The 18,814-nt window shown below is 30.7% G+C and overlaps 1 protein-coding gene across 2 annotated transcripts; it reads right to left on the bottom strand.

Moving 5' to 3' along the window:
- Positions 1–3,560: 3,560 nt before the first annotated feature.
- Positions 3,561–14,977, bottom strand: LSm-4 (COMM domain containing 5 Like Sm protein 4). Of its 2 annotated transcripts, none has more exons than XM_076503975.1 (7): positions 14,813–14,977; positions 11,225–11,385; positions 6,791–6,819; positions 5,949–5,999; positions 5,080–5,175; positions 4,629–4,704; positions 3,561–4,269 (listed from the first exon to the last, which is right to left on the bottom strand). In XM_076503975.1, exons 1-7 carry the CDS (start codon positions 14,955–14,957, stop codon positions 4,168–4,170), a joined length of 660 nt encoding a protein of 219 aa, XP_076360090.1. In that variant the 5' UTR covers positions 14,958–14,977; the 3' UTR covers positions 3,561–4,167. The 2 variants fall into 2 exon arrangements, with proteins under 2 accessions (XP_076360090.1, XP_076360091.1); XM_076503976.1 differs by having other exon boundaries at positions 5,080–5,172; positions 14,813–14,976.
- Between the last annotated feature and the right edge of the window lie 3,837 nt (positions 14,978–18,814).

Here is an 18,814-nt window from a genome sequence, read left to right as displayed (position 1 = left end):
ATGACAAAACAAGCCAACTGACTACCATGTTCAAAAACATCACAAAATTTATAACAGAATACACAAAACTAAACCAAACAACCAACTGCATTGGTATATTAATCAACACCTTGAAAAAACATATTATACCTCACATAATAACAACACTTACAGGATACCTACTGACAGCATAAAATTCACAGTGGTATGTATCAACATCCAAGGTGCAATAGCTTCCAAGAAACACGAGAACGAAGACGTTATAGAAGAAACTATAAATGTTTTATTATATCATGCTCAGCTTTCTATCTTTCTCAGGGTTTACTTCCATGAAATTAAACATGCTAATCATAAAAGTAATTCTTTACCACATAATCTAGTGCAACTGGATAAAGAAAATGTACCTAAATTCGACAGGTAAACTCACATTATTTCTCCAATCAAGAGCATTACTACATGACCTTTGCTCCTGCACAGCGTTAGTCGGCTGTTGTATTAAATCAATGTTATAATTGGACGGCAAAATATATTACATGCAAATTATTTAAACCCCGATGCTTTATATTCCTGCAATATACTCTCAGTTACGAGAAACAATATCTACTGTAGACAATAAAGAAATGAAGCTACTAGCACAGTGTAATCTAAATGGCATTTCTGGACCGTGTGTTGCTTCTATTGCTCCAGAGAAACAAAATGAAAATAAATAAATAAATGTCTATAAAATAAGACAGGTATAAACACGAGCTTTACCAACACAGTCTAACAGGTGCAAACCTGACTTTATATACAATAACATCAACAAAGTCAGGTTTTCACACGTGACCTTCAAACACTGCTATCGGAGTATGAGGCGTAACAACTCATAACCAGTATTTACATCGTATTTTCAAGACGGCTGGTATGGATATTAACACTTAAATTAAATTTATGTTAATTAAAGTTTTAATACCCATATTAGCCATTTTGAGAATACACTTTTACTTCAAATCGGTTTCTCGTCATCACCTATTGTCCAAATCGCTGATGAAATAAGAAATATTTTTTGTGCAAGAAAACACGGTTAATTTGCAATTAGTAAATCCATGTGTGTACTACAAACAGGGGCCCAGCATGATCAGGTGATTTAGGTACTCGACTAATAAGTTGAGGGTCGCGGGTTCGAATCCCGGTCGCACAAAACATGCTTGCCCTTTCACCAGTGGGGGCGTTATAATGTTACGATCAATTCCACTATTCGTTGGTAAGAGTAGCCCAAGAGTTGGCAGCTGGTGGTGATGACTAGCTGCCTTCCCTCTAGTTTTACACTGCTAAATTAGCTAACTCTTTTACCAACAAATAGTGGGAGTGACTGTCACATTATAATGCCCCCCACGGCTGAAAGGGCGAGCATCTTTTGGTGTGACATGGAATACATTTTTCATTTTATGTAAAAAATAGTGGTTACCTGCGAGTTTTAAAATACTTAAAAAAATTATAAAATACAGTTATGAGTCTATGGCTGGCCACCAAAGTTTGGTGAATCAGTTAAAAGACTTCTAATACTAAGGTGTTGATTATTTACAATTTTTACTGGTTAAAAGAATAATATTACTATTAGACATGATTAATATAGCTTTGGTTAGGTTGTACTTTCATCTAGCACTAGTAATATTAATAGTCCTGGAGTCAGTGACAGTAGTTAATACAAATAAATGTTATCACATTCAGAAGCTGCTGCACCACAGGGTACAAAGACGATTACAAGCATTATGTCATAATTACGTGTAGCTTAAAATTACATTGTTGTAGAAATTGGCTAACTAGTTAATTGCTAAACTATAAAAAGTAGTCATCTACTGTGTTGAAGATGTTAGCTTTTATTGTCTATCAATACAGTATAATCCGGCATCCCTTCGGTAGTTTGTGTGAGAATATAAACTTCCTCAATTTTTCAGCAACATCACAATTTTTTTTAAAGATTTGCTAAATATATTTCCAGTTCTTCCTTCAAATTCTAAATGACCTCATTCAAACTCTGCCTAAAATTTCTGTTAATGTCAATGTCGAGTTTTATGGTTGATTACCTAGATTATTTTGCAATATATGTTCAAACCATCATCAGTGAAAGACGTTTAGCCTAAAAACAAATAGAAATTACTTCTGAAAGCAATTAAACATTATCCTTCATCTTAGAGAAATGTCTCTTTCTTTTCATTAATTTATATGCTTACTATTTAAACAACATATTATGGAACAGAATATTAAGAAACTTCCAGAAGCATATCCTTGGAAATTTTGGCCAAACTTTAAGTGCTTTAAGCCAGACGTCTTCCTCCACCCCTTTAAAAATATGGTCAATGGTGATTTACGAAAGTAAATATTTTACCACAATACTAAAAACGTACAAGATGTTTTAACGTGATGTTTCATTTGTGTTTTCTGTCAAAATACATGTTATTAATCATAAATGCAATGAGGACTTATAAAAAGAACCTCAGTAAGACTTATTAAACATTGAGAGATATATGCTCTAAAACTGATAACAAAATAATGTTATTGACTTGTTATTGATAACTTGCACTAGTTAATTTATATATGAAAGGAAAACTGACACTTCCCTACAGTGTATTTGAATGCAGTTAAAGTGAAACATGTACAACTTCTCAAGTTCAGCCAGTTGACCTCCACACAAAAGTACAGAAATGATTGCTTCCAGATTCCTTGGTACAATTTAATCTCATAAAAAAGTCCAAATAATTTAATGTGGCAGGTCTCCAATGCATCAGCAACAATTTTACTGATTTTCAACACTAAAATCCATAATTCGATTCCTTGCAGTGGGAGGTGTTTCGATGACATATTATGTGCCACTGCAAAAGCTCAAATTTAAAGTCACGTAAAGGTAAAAATTAAGGAAAATGTGTTTCATAGATGTTTTTCTCAAACTTTACGTTTTTATTTCTGGTAATATTGTTTCAAACAAAATGTAGTCAATGAATAAACAAAATTAATGCTGACAAATTTACAGTTTGAACTATTTCCTCATTTATGGAAATAAATGAATGGAACTTATTTGGTTCTGAGCCATACTGATTACATATTTTTCAGCTTTTATATATAATAAAACCATTCTGTGTCATTTAATAAAAAATAAATTTGATAAACACTGTTACATTTGATTTGTTATAAGGACAATTTTATAAAATGTTAAATCCATTTCAGCTTTTAATTTATTGCCCCTTAAAATCCCCAGTGTTTCTGGTGTGCAAGATGCGATACTGCTGGCCACACTCCACTGGTGGAGGGGGGTTTTGAAGAAGTTCGGCCCAAATCCTCTACTTTTGTTGTGTAAAAAAAAATATATAGATATAACACAGCTTCTTACAGTGCTTAACATTTTCTACATGATCTACAGTCTTTTGATGAAGGAGTTGCATTTTGTGGCTTGAAATTGTTGCATGCCCCCCATAGTATTAGAATGTGTGGCATGTTGAATGTGCTACACATGATATTTTAGTTTTTGATCACACAAATTAAAACCCCCTTTCAAACATTTTCCATATAGGACTGAATATATGAGTTATTAATTTTATCTAGAGTTAAATCACTCAAGTTATTTATTTATTTTACACAAAATAAAATGTGGACATACCCTTAATAATGTTATTTATTTTTAGCTTAACTAAACTGAAAAAAAATTAAGTCAGAAAGAATGTAAATGCTTTTGATGAATTATGTACAATAATAAATTAGAGGATGCTAATTTTTCTCATTTTAACAACTTTCTGGCCAGCTTTAATTTTGGTTTCAATCTATAAAGTTTTGTATAATTATAGTTAAAAGCACAAAAATTTAAGCAATTAACTAATATTAAATATCACTTTGAAATTAACATTTATAAAACAAAAAAGCAACTATGTTAAGAACTGTAAATATTTATACAATGAGTGAGAGAGAGAAAACATATTATGTTTTGTAACTAACAGTTTTGTTTTTGTGTACATCAACAAAAATTAGTTAGAAAAATTGATTTACTTTATGTCTTATTAAAGTGGAATAAATATTTTGAAATTTCTCATAAACTAAATTTTCCAATCTAAAGGTATTAAACTGATTAATAAAACACACAAAAAAATCTGTTACATTTGTTCAGCCTTCTCCACTGAGAACACGATATACATCTTAAAAATTACAGACAAATGATCATCACACAGGAGCCTTCATCACATTTCTTTTCTCCACATCTTCCATTTCTTTCAATAAACTAGCTACAGCAAATCGAAGCTCGTGGAACTTAGCAAGTTGCATCTGAGAGAAGGTTATTATATGACATTCATGTAATGTGATAATAAACATAAATTTAGTTATCAAATTATTACCTTCAATGAAAAATATAAGCTGTAATAACAAAATATATGTCCATTTGTTAGAAATTTGTGTTTTACTATTGATCAACGATTGTTCACTAAAATAAGATGATCTAAACCACTGATTATATACTGAATTATCATAAATAAAAAACATAAATAGTTTAAAGTATCCTCAAGTTAGATAAACTATATTCAAGTTGTATTAGTTTTTACAATACCATAGAATTGACATAAAAATAGACCTTGGCACATTTAAAAAAATATCCACAATCTTTAGCATACAGAAGAGAGACGAACCTCAAATGTATGTTCTTTTCCATCACTGGTGTCCATCTTCATTAATACTGAAGGCTCCAGTACACGATTCAGAGAACTAGGTATATGAATAGTAGAAAATACTATTGGGTTTAAAATATTTTATAATTGACTGTTAATATTATAGGGTATAATTATATTTACATTCTCTTCACAGATATGTATCCAGAAACCAGCATGGCCAACAAAAAGAATAAAATGCCACATTGGAATGAATTCCATTAAAATATATTAACATCTCTGAATATAGCTTTAGTTCAGACTTTAAGATATTGAATTGACAATACCAAATCAAACACACACAGAGTTAATGAAGATATGCCAATCATATCTACTAAAAAAACAGTGCCCATTTTCTGTAACCTTTGTCACGTTTATACAAAAACATATTTGTCAAAAGTAGCTTGCTGTAAATAACTGTGCAAAAGTATACCTTGTTGATATAGCAACATCAACTCTCCAGCGACACTGTTGCAAATGAGGAAAGTGAGGTGCATTTTCAATGCCTGCTTTCTCAATGAAACATCTCCTGAAACCAAAAAATCTACTTAATTCAGATTCATTGTAATATAATTTGTTGGAAACATATAAACTGTAACAAATAGATATTTAATCTTAATACTTTTGCACTTAGCATAGTATTAGATGGCTACATTACATTGGTAAATATACTAAACTAGTCAATTAAATAAAGTTAAAGAACTATTCCCTCAGTTAATTGCTGTTCGGCTTGCTAAGAGTAATTTTTCTTAATGTCACCTTTCAGTGGTTCTATTTTCACAGTCCTTATTGCTGCAAATTTTCTAACTTCTTTTTCCCTCATGTTCTTGTTTGCTTCATGGTCCTTGAACAAATTTCCACTAATCTAGATGTGCTACCAATCCTAATTTTGATGCAATAGGTCAATGGTATTCACAACTAACTCTCAGGCTACTCTTGTCTAACTGACTAGAAGGATCTGATTGTTATTTCTTAAAGTGCATCCATGCTCCCAAAGTGCATAGCACAATTTTTTGGCAGCATGTCACAAACCATGGACTCTAACAGTCTGGCACACTAATTTTTCAAATGTAATGACTAACAGGAGAAAGTGTTGTAATGATCCTCCAATAATATGTGACATCATGTGAGAAGGAGGAATCAGAAGCATTAAAAATCATGAGTGGTTTAGTTTCTGAGTGAAAATACAATAAAAACAGATTATTACTGTCTCTATAAAGATCCTTTATATAGCTAATAACCACACGCTCGCACGTTCATAGGTTTAAGTGTATTTAAGTGAAAACAATACACAACTCTCACCTTGATCCAAACACAATGCTGACCAGATCTGTTATATGATCATCTGCAATTCTATAAACAGGAAAGTTAAAAAATAAATAAATAAAGTAAGTCTTCTATACGTAATACTTTTGCTAGATAACAATATAAAATGCAAAAGATAAAGAATTCAGAAATAAACATAAAGAAATTCATGTTTATATTAAATGGAAGAAAAAAATGTTTATGTAGGACACAGCATAATACGTTATATTGATATAAAAGAAACTTGTTTCTTTTTTTACTCAAATATGTGTAAACTTATAATAATAAAATACTTAGATTACAGAAAATATATAAAACATGAAACAATATACACAATGTCAATAATAACATGCTATGATTTAAATAACTAAAACTGAATGGTTAACCCTATAAATCAACATAAAAAATTAACTAAATATTGGTTACATATGTTACTGTCATGAGAATAATCAATTAATTGAAACTATTACTTTCAACTGTTTCAATTCTCCAAGTAATTAAAATATTGTAAGTATGATTTTCTCTTTATTAATTTAAGTAACTCAAAATTGTTGAGTTTAATCAATTATTGTTTCTGATTATTATTATTTTTAATTATTCTAACTATCGAAGTCTAATGTGATAGTAACTGATCAGTGGAATGTAATAACTTAATGAGATTAATAATTAATCAATTACAAAATTCCACTGATCACCTAGCTCTACTTTATACCATGAAAATATACAAGGCAAAAATATTGAAGTTGCCACTTAAAACAATTAATACAATAAGGTAACAAGAATAACAGAAAAAGTTTAAATACAGTATGGATTATATAATGAACATCTAAATAACTTACTTGAGTTCTCGAAGATCCTCTTTAAATACCTAGAATAAAACAATAAAATGAATACATTATTAAACTATTCAACCTAGCATCCTTTAATGTATGTCTCTTGTATAATCATGTGGCTTTTGTTGACTGGTACCAAGCTCCATCAATTCTTTTAAATTTGTTACTTAAGAGTTAATCAAAATTCTTCAGTGCCCATTTATTTTCTTGAAGTAAATATTTAGAAAATACAATACATTAAATGTTAAGGTCGTATAAGCAACAAGTTTGTCATTTAAGCAAGCACTATTAACCTGTTGACTGCCAAGTATTTCAGCTGCTACAATACAACTCTAATGCTTCTTTATTTTGTAATTTTTTTCATGATGCCATTTTGGATTGAAAGTGAAACAATTTGTAAGTAGGTCAAATGCATGTATGGTGCTGACATCTAGCATTGAAGTTAGGTATTATTGAAAATGAATTAACTCGTCTGTGGCACTGTTTTACCGATCGGCTTGGACAAGTTATCTCATCTATGGCACTGAACAGGTTAAGCAAGAAAAACATTTTTATTTCCAAGGGAATTACAAAAAGCCAAATTAATGAACTGGTCAACCACCTTTATGAGGAATGTTATGTATACACAGGGCAAAACATTAACTTTTGATGAAAAAATATGTTATATATATATATACAGTATATATGCCTCTTTATTCCATAGGCTAGATGTGCAGATAGATGGTCACATTCACATTAAATAACGAAACAATACATATTCTACTAAGTGACCTAAATCTTAACATCCTTAACAAAATATGAACTGTTATTCATTAATAACCATGCAAGATACCTCCTGATGAAATATTTAGGCCACCAACCCACTGAAAGTAAACTTCAAAATGAGTATCAAACAATATTTGTCAAGCTGGTATCTTTTAGGCAGAATCATTAGTTCACTATGGGCTGAACTGCAATACAAGAGAGGAAATAAAACAATTATTATCTTAATAAGAACAACAGATATCACCCAAGATACTGTCATCCACTATATTTCTGCAATATTTTTCTGAGATCTAAACTAACAGTATTTTCCACAACTATAAAGTATATGTAAGAGATATCAGTTTAATCCTATGCCAAACTGATATCTATGTAAGAAACATCAGTTAGTCCTATGCATCTTGGTTAATCTATCTGATTGATGTTGTAACCACCATGTAAGAGTAAAACTATATATACTATGATTCTGAATGTAATAAGTACACATTCACGAAAGTCGACAAACTTTTAGTAAACATTACTAGTCTGTTGTATACAGAAAGTTAGATTTTACAATAAAATATTTTTACTATAGATCTGGCTGTTAATTTACAATACCCTTATCATATTATTCTGAGGAAAAGCTGATTTTCATGCCGTGAATAAATCTACTCTTTTTCAGCTTACATAACCTCATAAACCTCTCAAATTAAAATAAAAAAAATCAGTAAAAACTTGTGCTTTATCTCTAATTGCTTTAAAATTGCAGCTAAATCATACAGTAAAAAGAAAAGTTGAAAAAAGGAAATTATATTAAAAATATTTTTTCTGGAATCACTACAGACTAAGAGAAAATTACGTATCTTAACAGCCTCAGTTTTTAACATTTCCATGTCTTTCTTTAATTGCTTTAGACTTTAGCCAAGTTTTGTTGGAAAATACATAAAAATAAAAAAATAAACAAAAAACAAGAAATTTAGGACTTGTCTTAATACTGAGGCTTACTTATACTCTGGACTTTGTTTTAATAAGGCTACTTCTGTACTATGTTGGTTGTCTGCAAAATAATTATTGCTATATTCAAATATCTATTCATAACACAAAAATGTATTAAGCAATAGAACAGAATGTCACAAAATTACTATAATTTAACATTCTTTCTAATTAACACCTATAAGTAGGCTAAAAAAATTCCATCAGCTTTTCAGAGCTGAACAACAGTGATTACACGTGATGAATCTCAACCTACGCATCTACTTAGTCACCAAAATTAAATAACCATACACAGAAACTCGTACAGAAACATATGCTTCTTCTACTGATTACAGACATATTTAATAAGAATCTCACATAAAAGTTTATATATATATCTTGAAAGCAAAAGATATGGAAGGAGCATGTCACAAAGGTGTAAGAAATATAGTGATATCTCAATAAAGTAAAATAGATGGTTCAGATTTTATATTCTGGCTTTACAATACCTACAGTACTTGTTTCCAGTTAACTGGACAATTTAAAACCCTTACAAATGAAGAGGGAAACATTAAACTGATAAGCTATTTAAAATTTGAAATTAAGCTTAGTTAACATAAAAATTTGAATCATAAACTATTTTTGATGCTAAGTTTATTGGCACATGGTGATAATAAAATAGCTTAATCGCATGTGGAATATAACTCTGTAAAAAGGTCCAGAAACTTTAATCCTAACCAAGCCTATAGCATAGGTTAACATTAGCCCATTTTATACTTTATCTTCAGTCTTGTGAAATATGTACTGATTCAACTTCAGATTTTCATGAATGCACAGCCCATTTGTGTATTAGTAATAAATCTGGTCACACATAAACAACAGAAATTAATTAGTTTTTAGATAAATTTCAGTAAGTAACTTTGATTACAAAAATCTGAAGTTCCACCTTCCTTAAATTTATATTTTATAGGCTTAGCAGAAAATAACTTAATTCTCAGTCACTAAATGTAATTTTTACATATTAAAATGCAAAACTACTTGCAAAGTTAATAACAAATGACTTGCACTGTATTGCTCATTCAATGTTGGTTGGAGTCTATTAACAATAAATTTATCTTATGCACAATTTCTTTTTACTGTTCTATATTGCAAGCACTTTAATTCACCCTTTACTTGTAAGTTTTATTATGTTAATTTAGTACATGGCTCTTAATACTGTAAAATATTGATTTCAATTAGCACGTTCTTGAATGCAAATATAAAGCCACCTAGTGACAGATACAATATAATTTAGGACACTTACATCTAATATTTGCATATTTGAATACCTAGTTTTAATTTTCAAACCTGAAAATATTTTGTTATTTTTGATCAGATGAAAAATTACATTTTAATTCAACTTATGGGTAAGCTCAATAGCACATTTCATGTGGTTGACTTCTGATTAAAATTGCGTGCTTAAGATATTTAAGTTCTCAGAAAAGCAAATGATAAATAGGAATGTGCTAAACGAAAGTTACTGGTTAGTAGCTCTCTACCAAGATTAAACGTGCAAAACTGTAATTAATTTGCTATAATTTTCATACTACAGATAAACTACTTAGAGGAAAAATATTTTGAATTAATGTACATTTTCTGAGCTAAAATTTTTAAATTTTAACTTTAATACTTCAAAGTATTTTTGTGTATAACACAAACCATTACAAGATATTAACCATTAACTAAAACCTTTGATAAGATTTGCCAGTCTTTTTCCATTATACCTGGTCCACATCACACCACAAACACAACAATCTATTATTAAACATGAACAATTTCTTTTCAATATTTGCTTTCATGTGCAGTTTAGAAGTCACAATATCAAACACATAATACCAACAGAGGCCATACAAATGCATAATCAAACAATATGCCAAAGTAAACACTATATACTATAGTTTAGTCCATTTTAAAATATCCAACATTTAAGAGTACAATTGAAAATAATTAAAAAAATTAATTTAGATTATATTTAAAGTTAGACATTAAAGTACAGTAAACCTTAGTCTTGTCAGTCAAACTCGTATGGTACAGATTAATGAGGAGTACGTTTCGAAAGTTGATACAAGAGCGAGAGAATTTAAATGATTAACCAATTACCTATCAGCACTGTTTACATCTATAAGCACTTATCAGGTCAAATAATTTAACATCTGAAATTATGATTAAATTGATTAATGTCATTAATTAATCAACTATTACTATTCACAATTATTAATGTTTTCATTATTACAAATATTCTACTAATCAAATTATATTTATTATGATTTTTCAGCTAGTTTTTGGTTAATAATAACCATACAAACAATAACAAGTGAGATACATTTTTCTTTTTATATAATTAAATTTTTGCTGTTACTTTGATTAGCTTATTGGTTTCTAATAAGCAAAATATTTTACACATTTAATCAACTGTTTGTGCATTGATTTGGGATTATTAATACAGTTTATGGAAAGTACCTGGGGGACCATGGGCATCATACCAATTATGATGATCAGATAACAAACAGTACACAAGTCTTATTTTAATTTCATGTGCTATAAAGTTATTTATACAAGGATAACTGTATAATAAATCATTCTTTCAAATAAGATTATAAGTACCGATCACACAGTTCAAACTGAAGCATAACTTAGTGCAATGATTCCAAACTGCAAATAAATATTAATCTATATAACACACCATACCTCTTTTTTCAGTCCTGATTCAGGTAACTTTAGGGCAGCTCTTAAGAGAAAATATAGTCCACTGTAAATTAAATCAATTTGGTCTCCATTTGTTACTGAACTTCTGATGTTCTGATACTCATCTTCTGTTACAGTTTTGCCTTCAAAGTGAGCAACTAACACTGCACAACAGATATTTAAAACAACCAATGTTGGAGGCTTTAACAACTTTTATATTGATATTATAAATTTTTCAATAAATTACACTGGTTTATAATTTGCATAGGATAATGAATTCAAAAATAAAATACAATATTTATTGGTGACTGATAGCTTAGCTGGTATAGGTATTAAAACTTTAATTAAAATAGAATTCTTTATAATACATTTTTACTTCAAGTAGGTTTCTCATCAACATGAATAACAACTGTAATATGTACAAGAAAAGGCTCTTCAAAATCTCAAAAATATCATAGTCAGTCAACATTACCTAAAAGACAACAACATTCTTTTAGAATTAGCTAAAATGGATAAACCATAAACATTTTTATACGGTTCCTCACAAAGAGTCAATTAATACATCGGCTTCTTTTAGAATTATGAAGAACTCAATGGAGATTGAACACTAATTTAACAAATTAAATATTAGGTTGTAAGAAATGTACACTATTCTGATTGCAAAAATATGTCTAATGAGGCCACACAGGGTTCTGTCTTGTAATATTCTTTGTTTACTATCTTTGCCAGCAATACATATTACTCTATACACAATGTTTTGATACTCGTGATGTTTATAGCTTAGCTATAAACACAAGTTTGATGAGATCTATAAACTTTCTGATGACATTAAACTGATTTTTAAAGACAATTCCTTGAAAACAGCTTCCTTAAAGCAAAAGAACTTGTACAGTCTTGTTGAATGCGTTAATCTTGTGGAAGATATATTAGCATTAAGGAAAATGAAAATGATTTGAGTATTACAATTAACTAAATGTTTAGAAGTAGAGAATAGAGAAAATAATACTAAGATATCTATTTTAAAAACGTATGAGTTTAGGAATTGTAAGGTTATCATCATTTCACATTATTTCTGATTTCAATTAAGTTTTATAACATTTTCTCTATGGAATAAAGATGAACCAGAAGTGACCTAATTTAAGTGTGTAAATTTGTTAGTGATTTCATCAAACTGCTTACTGAAGGTTTCCTGAATTAGTAGAAGCAAAAAGTTATTTATAAATATCATAAATATATATAAAAGAAATCAGTAAAACACATGATTAAAAGAAGGCCAGATCAAACTTGATTATTAAACATAGTTACTTCCCTGTTACAAATACTTGCCAGATGATATATGTCCTGGTAGTTCAAATACCTTTATTGTTTTTATTGAATAATTTTGTGATGTTATGCTTACATTGGGCTGGTTTTTTTTTGTTTTTCTTATAGGGGGCTCCAATGAGTCAGATGACCTGTTGTCACTTATTTTTTAATAGATGCTAATTTTCATCACATAAAGTTCATGTGCATTGCTCAACCACCAATCTCAGAAAGTATAATTGTAAAGAAAAAGTGAAATGATTAGTACTGTTGAACTATTCCCAAGATAGGGTAGCATTATTATCTTAAGAAAATATAACAGGAGAGATTAAAAGTCTTAGAAATAATGAAAATCAAAAAAGTGAATTAGCTGCAAGGCCTGATCAGTTACAAATTACTGTGTAACACCTTTGAGTCATATTAAGAACTTGTTAATATAACAGGTAAAATTTTCCATTTAACAGGAGTGTGAAAAATATTGCATTAATCTCCTATTCAACAATTTACAGGCTTAGCTACATATGAAGTGGCAACATGTACAATCTATCTATCACTCTGAAAAATTAGCACTGTTTCTTTCATTTCAAACCCAAAACCTTTGATGCACCCTAATTTATTTAGTACTTTGTATGGCAGTGAAAGCCACATCACAAAGTTCCAGAATTATGGCCAAATGTATATCTAGAGACACTAAGATGAACATTTCAATCATGTCTAAAGGATCACAACATGAATGTTATTATTAAGGCTGCAGCTTGTGTACTGTGCAAAGTATTTGTTCATTCTGTACACCAAATTGTACAAGAACTTTATAAGATGTTAAAAATAAAATCATTTACAAGGGCATGGAAAATGTCTGCCTTTTGTCAGAATTCTGTTTCAGCAGAATAATAATCCATGTCGTGGAGCATAAGCAACACTGATAAAAAATATACGTAAATATCTTTGAATTGTTCACTTAGAGCCCAAATAACATCTCTCGGATAAGCTAAAGGGCTTAATATGAAAGTTTTTTTTTTTTTCGTTAAAATTCACTACTGGAACAAACTGCACCAGACATCTGTTATTACAAAGTTGAATGTATGCTTTGCACAATATCATCATGTCTAGCCATAGGTAATAATAGACTGTGTTATAACAGTGATTACTAATATCTACCAATATGCCATATGATATCCTGATACTAATAATTCTAGTGAGACAAAGGTAACCAGAGAAACCTTTCTTTTATGAAATGTAAAAATAAAATAATAATAATAAAAAAACTAAAAATGTGTGGTCAGTTCTTGTTTATTCACCTGATATCCTTAATTTTTTTAAACTTGTGGCCAGTACAGTACACTGTAATATTTTAACAACCTAATTAGCATTTAAAAAAAAAAGTCTGATGGTAAAAATACCAGATATAACTTGTAGCAATAAGCATACAACAATTAACTTCTAAGCTGTGTAACACTTTTGTCTAATTATTGCCTTAAGCATACACCTTAGAATCCACTGCCAGAAAAACTAAAATTAAATTACAGTTTTGAGTTATATAGTTTGAATTTAACTTAATGTTATTAATTTTATAAACAATCTATCTATCTTTACGTGTTGTTTAGTAGGTTATTTTCTTCAGTTTACGAATTATTTTATTCTCAAGCAATAATACAAATAGCTGTTTAAGAAGTGGTAGTACTACTAATTACCCACTTAATACTTGAACTAGTATTACCAATATTTGTTTGTTTGTTTTTTTAATTTTCGCGCAAAGTTACACGAGGGCTATCTGTTCTAGCCGTCCCTAATTTAGCAGTGTAAGACTAGAGAGAAGGCTGCTAGCCATCATCATCCACCGCTAACTCCTGGGATACTCTTTTACCAACAAATAGTGGGATTGACCGTATTTTATAACGCCCTACACGGCTGAAAAGGCGAGCATGTTTGGTGTGATGGGTATTCGAACCCGCAACCCTCTGATTACGAGTCGAACGCCGTAATCCGCCTGGCTATGTCGGGCCTATTACTAATATATATGCCAATAATAGTAATAATAATAGTTCTAACTTCTAGGAGTAAAAGCAATAGTTATTATTATTATTTGTAGTTAAGCACAGATAGAGCAGCTATGCTATAAACATCGCGGATATTGAAACTCAGTGTTTAGTTGTAGAAGCTTCAAGACTTACCACCGAGCCACTGAAGGAAAGCACTCAGTAGTACTTTATTAATATAAATTCCACAATATAAACAAACTAAAATTAAAATAAGTATAAATCCCCTGTACAAACGAAGATGTCCACTCACACTTCAGAAGCGACCTGAAATTTTTTCTGTCCACCGATAACAAATTATTTCCTAAACTTTTTACTTCATTTGGTATTCGCGGTCCTAGAAACAAAGTTCTTTCTACTATACCAACACCCGCTGAACGCCCAACTATGGACGCCATCTTAAAATTATTTGTCACCAGGTTGATGAAATTGAAAATATATACTACTTATTAATGGTAATATAAAGTTAGCGGAAAAAGTCCACATGGCATAAAGTAAAAATTGGCAGGTCAAAAATAAATATATTTTCAGTAGATGCCGCAATATTCTTTCAGTAAAACGAATTATTAATTTATAATATTGAAACTGTAGTCTTTATTATTCTAAGAACAACAGTGTTTTAATTTTCTTTATCTTTCTGTTTAGAAGGTGTAAAATTCCAAAGTCCTTTAGTTGTGTAAGGATATTCTTTTAAAATTTATCGATTTCGTGTTGCTATTCGTAGGTTCTCAGTAACTGTACAGTAAATGCTCACAATGAAATGTAGTGTGCAGGCATGTCACCTGTTTTCTATTTTTTCATATTAAAATAAAAATTTTCAAAAATTTTCGTAATTATTAGACCGTGAGTTTACCATGAAATTGTGAAGTTGATTCATTTCTTGCTCATTTTGCTTCTTGTTATTTTATAAATAAATCACCTGTGAAAAGAATAAATTTTACACTTTATACTGTGCAAGAACGCTGACACAACAAATGTCCTTTTATGATACGCCAGATGATATCTTCAAATACGGTTTCTTCTATGTTTGAAAAAGAATGTCCAGTCACATTTAGTGCTAGGTGTTAGTGATGTAATCTGATGTTTCTCGTTAAGTAACAAATATTAGATTTAACTTTTTAGAATAGTTCTTCATAAGGTTGTGATATGTTGGGATATCATATGTTTCTACTTGCTTGTATTAATACATCGTTTATTCTGCTTTTATGCAGTTTTGGCATGAACATATGGTCTAGAAAAATCACTGAAACAGCTTTTATGTCTTTGTTCTCTACAGCAGATAATATCTATGTGGTGTTGCCCTCGCAAAAGGAAGGATGCAAACGTTTTTGCGTGATAAAAGCATCTTTTCTTTATCGTTTTTATCTGGTTATAAAAGTATTCAAATTGACAGAGGTCTGTCTTTTGAGAAAGTAAACTGCTGGTATTCACTTATTCAGAAGAGGCAGTTGTCTACTTGTCTATGAAAGTATGAACACTGTTTTTGTTGTTGTTGTGTTGTGATAAAGGTTGATTACCCTTACTGTAAACACATCCAATTTGTTTATTTTTCACTGCTTAAACTTCGGTCAAGATTTCAAATTCAAATGATTTCCAAATTTCTACTTTGAGCTTGCTGTTATTATGTAAACCAATCTAACAGTAACACGTAAGTAAATTAACTTATAATAACCGAGCTACCATTCATGTTTCGTGCGCCAAGTATTAAGCAAGTTGGTTAAAAGGGAAAAAAAAAATTGCGGAAGAGAAAGCTAATCATTTCATGAATCCAATAAAAGGGAACTAATCAAGATACATAATGTAAGTATGAAGTACTCGCATTATGGTTTTGCATTGGTGATAAATAAACATTGTGTCTAGTCTGTTTATTTTTTTAAATACACTTGGATAACTTACTTTGACATGGTATTATTTTGTAATTTATGATGTTTAGCCTCCCATTATTAAGTGGATTGACTTGCTTAATATCTTTGAGGAAATCAGTTTTAATCCGAAAATACCATTGACTATTTTTATACTAACTTTAGGATTGGCATTTTCTGCAAGTAGAAGTGTTCACAACCAAGAGGGAGAGTTCACTGCTGAAGGGTTTATGAGAGAGGTGTCAAGTTCAGGAAAAATCCTTTACTTGACATAGAACTTTCGTAAATTCTCTGTAACCACAGATCGAGGAAGATCAGTTGACGTACGAAGCACTCGGAATAGCAGATTGAGCAATGCCTCTGGGGATCAGTTCTAGGATGCTCAGGTGGGAAGACATGTGTTGAACTTGAGACTGGATGGGGTAGTCTCTAGTGAACTCCAAAACTGTTGTCAACCAAGTAGCACAGCCCCAATTCTGATAAACGTTAGCTGAGACTAACCAATAAAAATGGGATACACTACTTTGGAAGAAGCACACAAGTCAGAGCTGTTTCCTTTAACAAGCAAGACAATGAGTACAAACTGTCAAAGACGATAAACATTAAGGCATAAGAAAGCTTTTCCAAACTGGGAGGTATCCTGCTAGGGCCTTCGTTGATCACAAAGAAACCCAGGTTCATACAGATCTTCAAGATTAACTGTTAAAAGAAATTTCTCATTCTGTCAAGACCAGGGACTGACTACTCAAGAGACAGTTGAAGTCTCTGATTATGTTTAATCTTCTGCCCTCACAACGTTGGCAGCATCTCAGTCAAATATCAGCTGGCTACTATCAAGAGAAAAGCTTTAGCCAGCACCACAAACTACATCATAATATCAGTTGTTGAGCATTATCAAAATGGGGTGTTATATAAGGACAGAAACAAGCTTTTATTTCCCCGAAAGAGAGCTGCAGATTGCCTGGAGGGCTCTCCTGTTTTAACCATAACCATATATATATATTAGTGGGTTGTCTGTTAATCATTCAGTAAATACTAAAATTGCATCATATAAGGGGCACTTAACATAACAATTTGTACTCTCTTGACGTCAGAAAACGTGCTCATGTCATGAATCACGAGAGAAATTATGCACACTATAGGCTACAACCCAATATCTTATATGAAATCAAAAGCAAGAAATAAAAAAAAATTCCTCTGAATTTTAGTTTTATCTACTCTTCAAAGCTAACACTCTCAAGAATCTTGTGCAAGTACATATACTATGTATCAAATGATTTAGTTATAGCTATTGTTTTCGTAGAAGACAGAGTACAATAAGGTATTTCTGATAAAAGACGAAAACTTAGCTTTCACATCATTGGATTGGCCCGACGTGGCCAGGAGGTTAGGACGCTCGACTAGTAATTTGAGGTTAAGGTTCGAATCCCTGTCACACCAAACATGCTCGCCCTTTCAATCATGTGGGCGTTATTTGTTACGGTCAATTCCACTATTCGTTGGTAAAAGAGTAGCCCAAGAGGTGGCGGTGGGTGATGATTACTAACTGCCTGCCCTCTAGTCTAACACTGCTAAATTAGGAATGGCTAGCGCAGAAAATTCTCGTGTAGTTTCGCGCGTAATTCAAAAACAAACAAACACATCCTTGGTCACTTCCCCTTTCCAAAGAGTATAATCCAAATGTCTTGTTAAATGGAGTAACGATTTCCACATTTAAAAATATTGAACTGTTTGTGACAATGATACTTCATTTACAAATAATGTTCAATGAATAGAAAATTAATAAAGGATGAAAATAATAAAAGTTTGTAAACTATATTGTATGAGATACCTTTTTATAAAAGAAATTATTGATTTTATTTTGTGATCCTTAAGAGGACGGTACTATCGCAAGTAGTCTAAATGTTGTAAATAGCTGTTTTTTTATATTACTTTAGAGCTGTATTTGAAAATTGAGTTGTTTAAAATACTGACTTCAGAGGAAGAGGTCAAGATTATATCTGGTCCTCCCAGGTCCACCTAAAGGACCTAAATACCGACAATTAGAAACGGAAAGCCGGAAGGGCCAACTTTAGGTAGCTGAGCTTTTGTCCTGGTTTATACTTGAACGATGGACAAGAGCAGGATGGATGTGTAATCATTATTGAATTAGGTAAGTAAGGGTTTAGTTTTTATCAGTTGAAAATAATAATATAAGAGGTAGAAATTGAAAGCCTAACAACGGTATACATTAACTTAGTAAAAATGTCTTTTAATAACAAATATTCATGGTGACTTTTTAAATTTTAAGATGTTTTTATCGAAGAGTGACTATCGTACCCAGAACTGTCTGCAGACGGTAAATAGTAATAGAGATTGAGACTTTGTAAATTAAAACAAATAAAATTTAACTC

The sequence above is a fragment of the Tachypleus tridentatus genome, chromosome 6 (genome assembly GCF_004210375.1).
Source record: "Tachypleus tridentatus isolate NWPU-2018 chromosome 6, ASM421037v1, whole genome shotgun sequence".
Classification (NCBI taxonomy): domain Eukaryota; kingdom Metazoa; phylum Arthropoda; class Merostomata; order Xiphosura; family Limulidae; genus Tachypleus; species Tachypleus tridentatus.
This window is presented reverse-complemented; position numbering and strand designations above follow the sequence as displayed.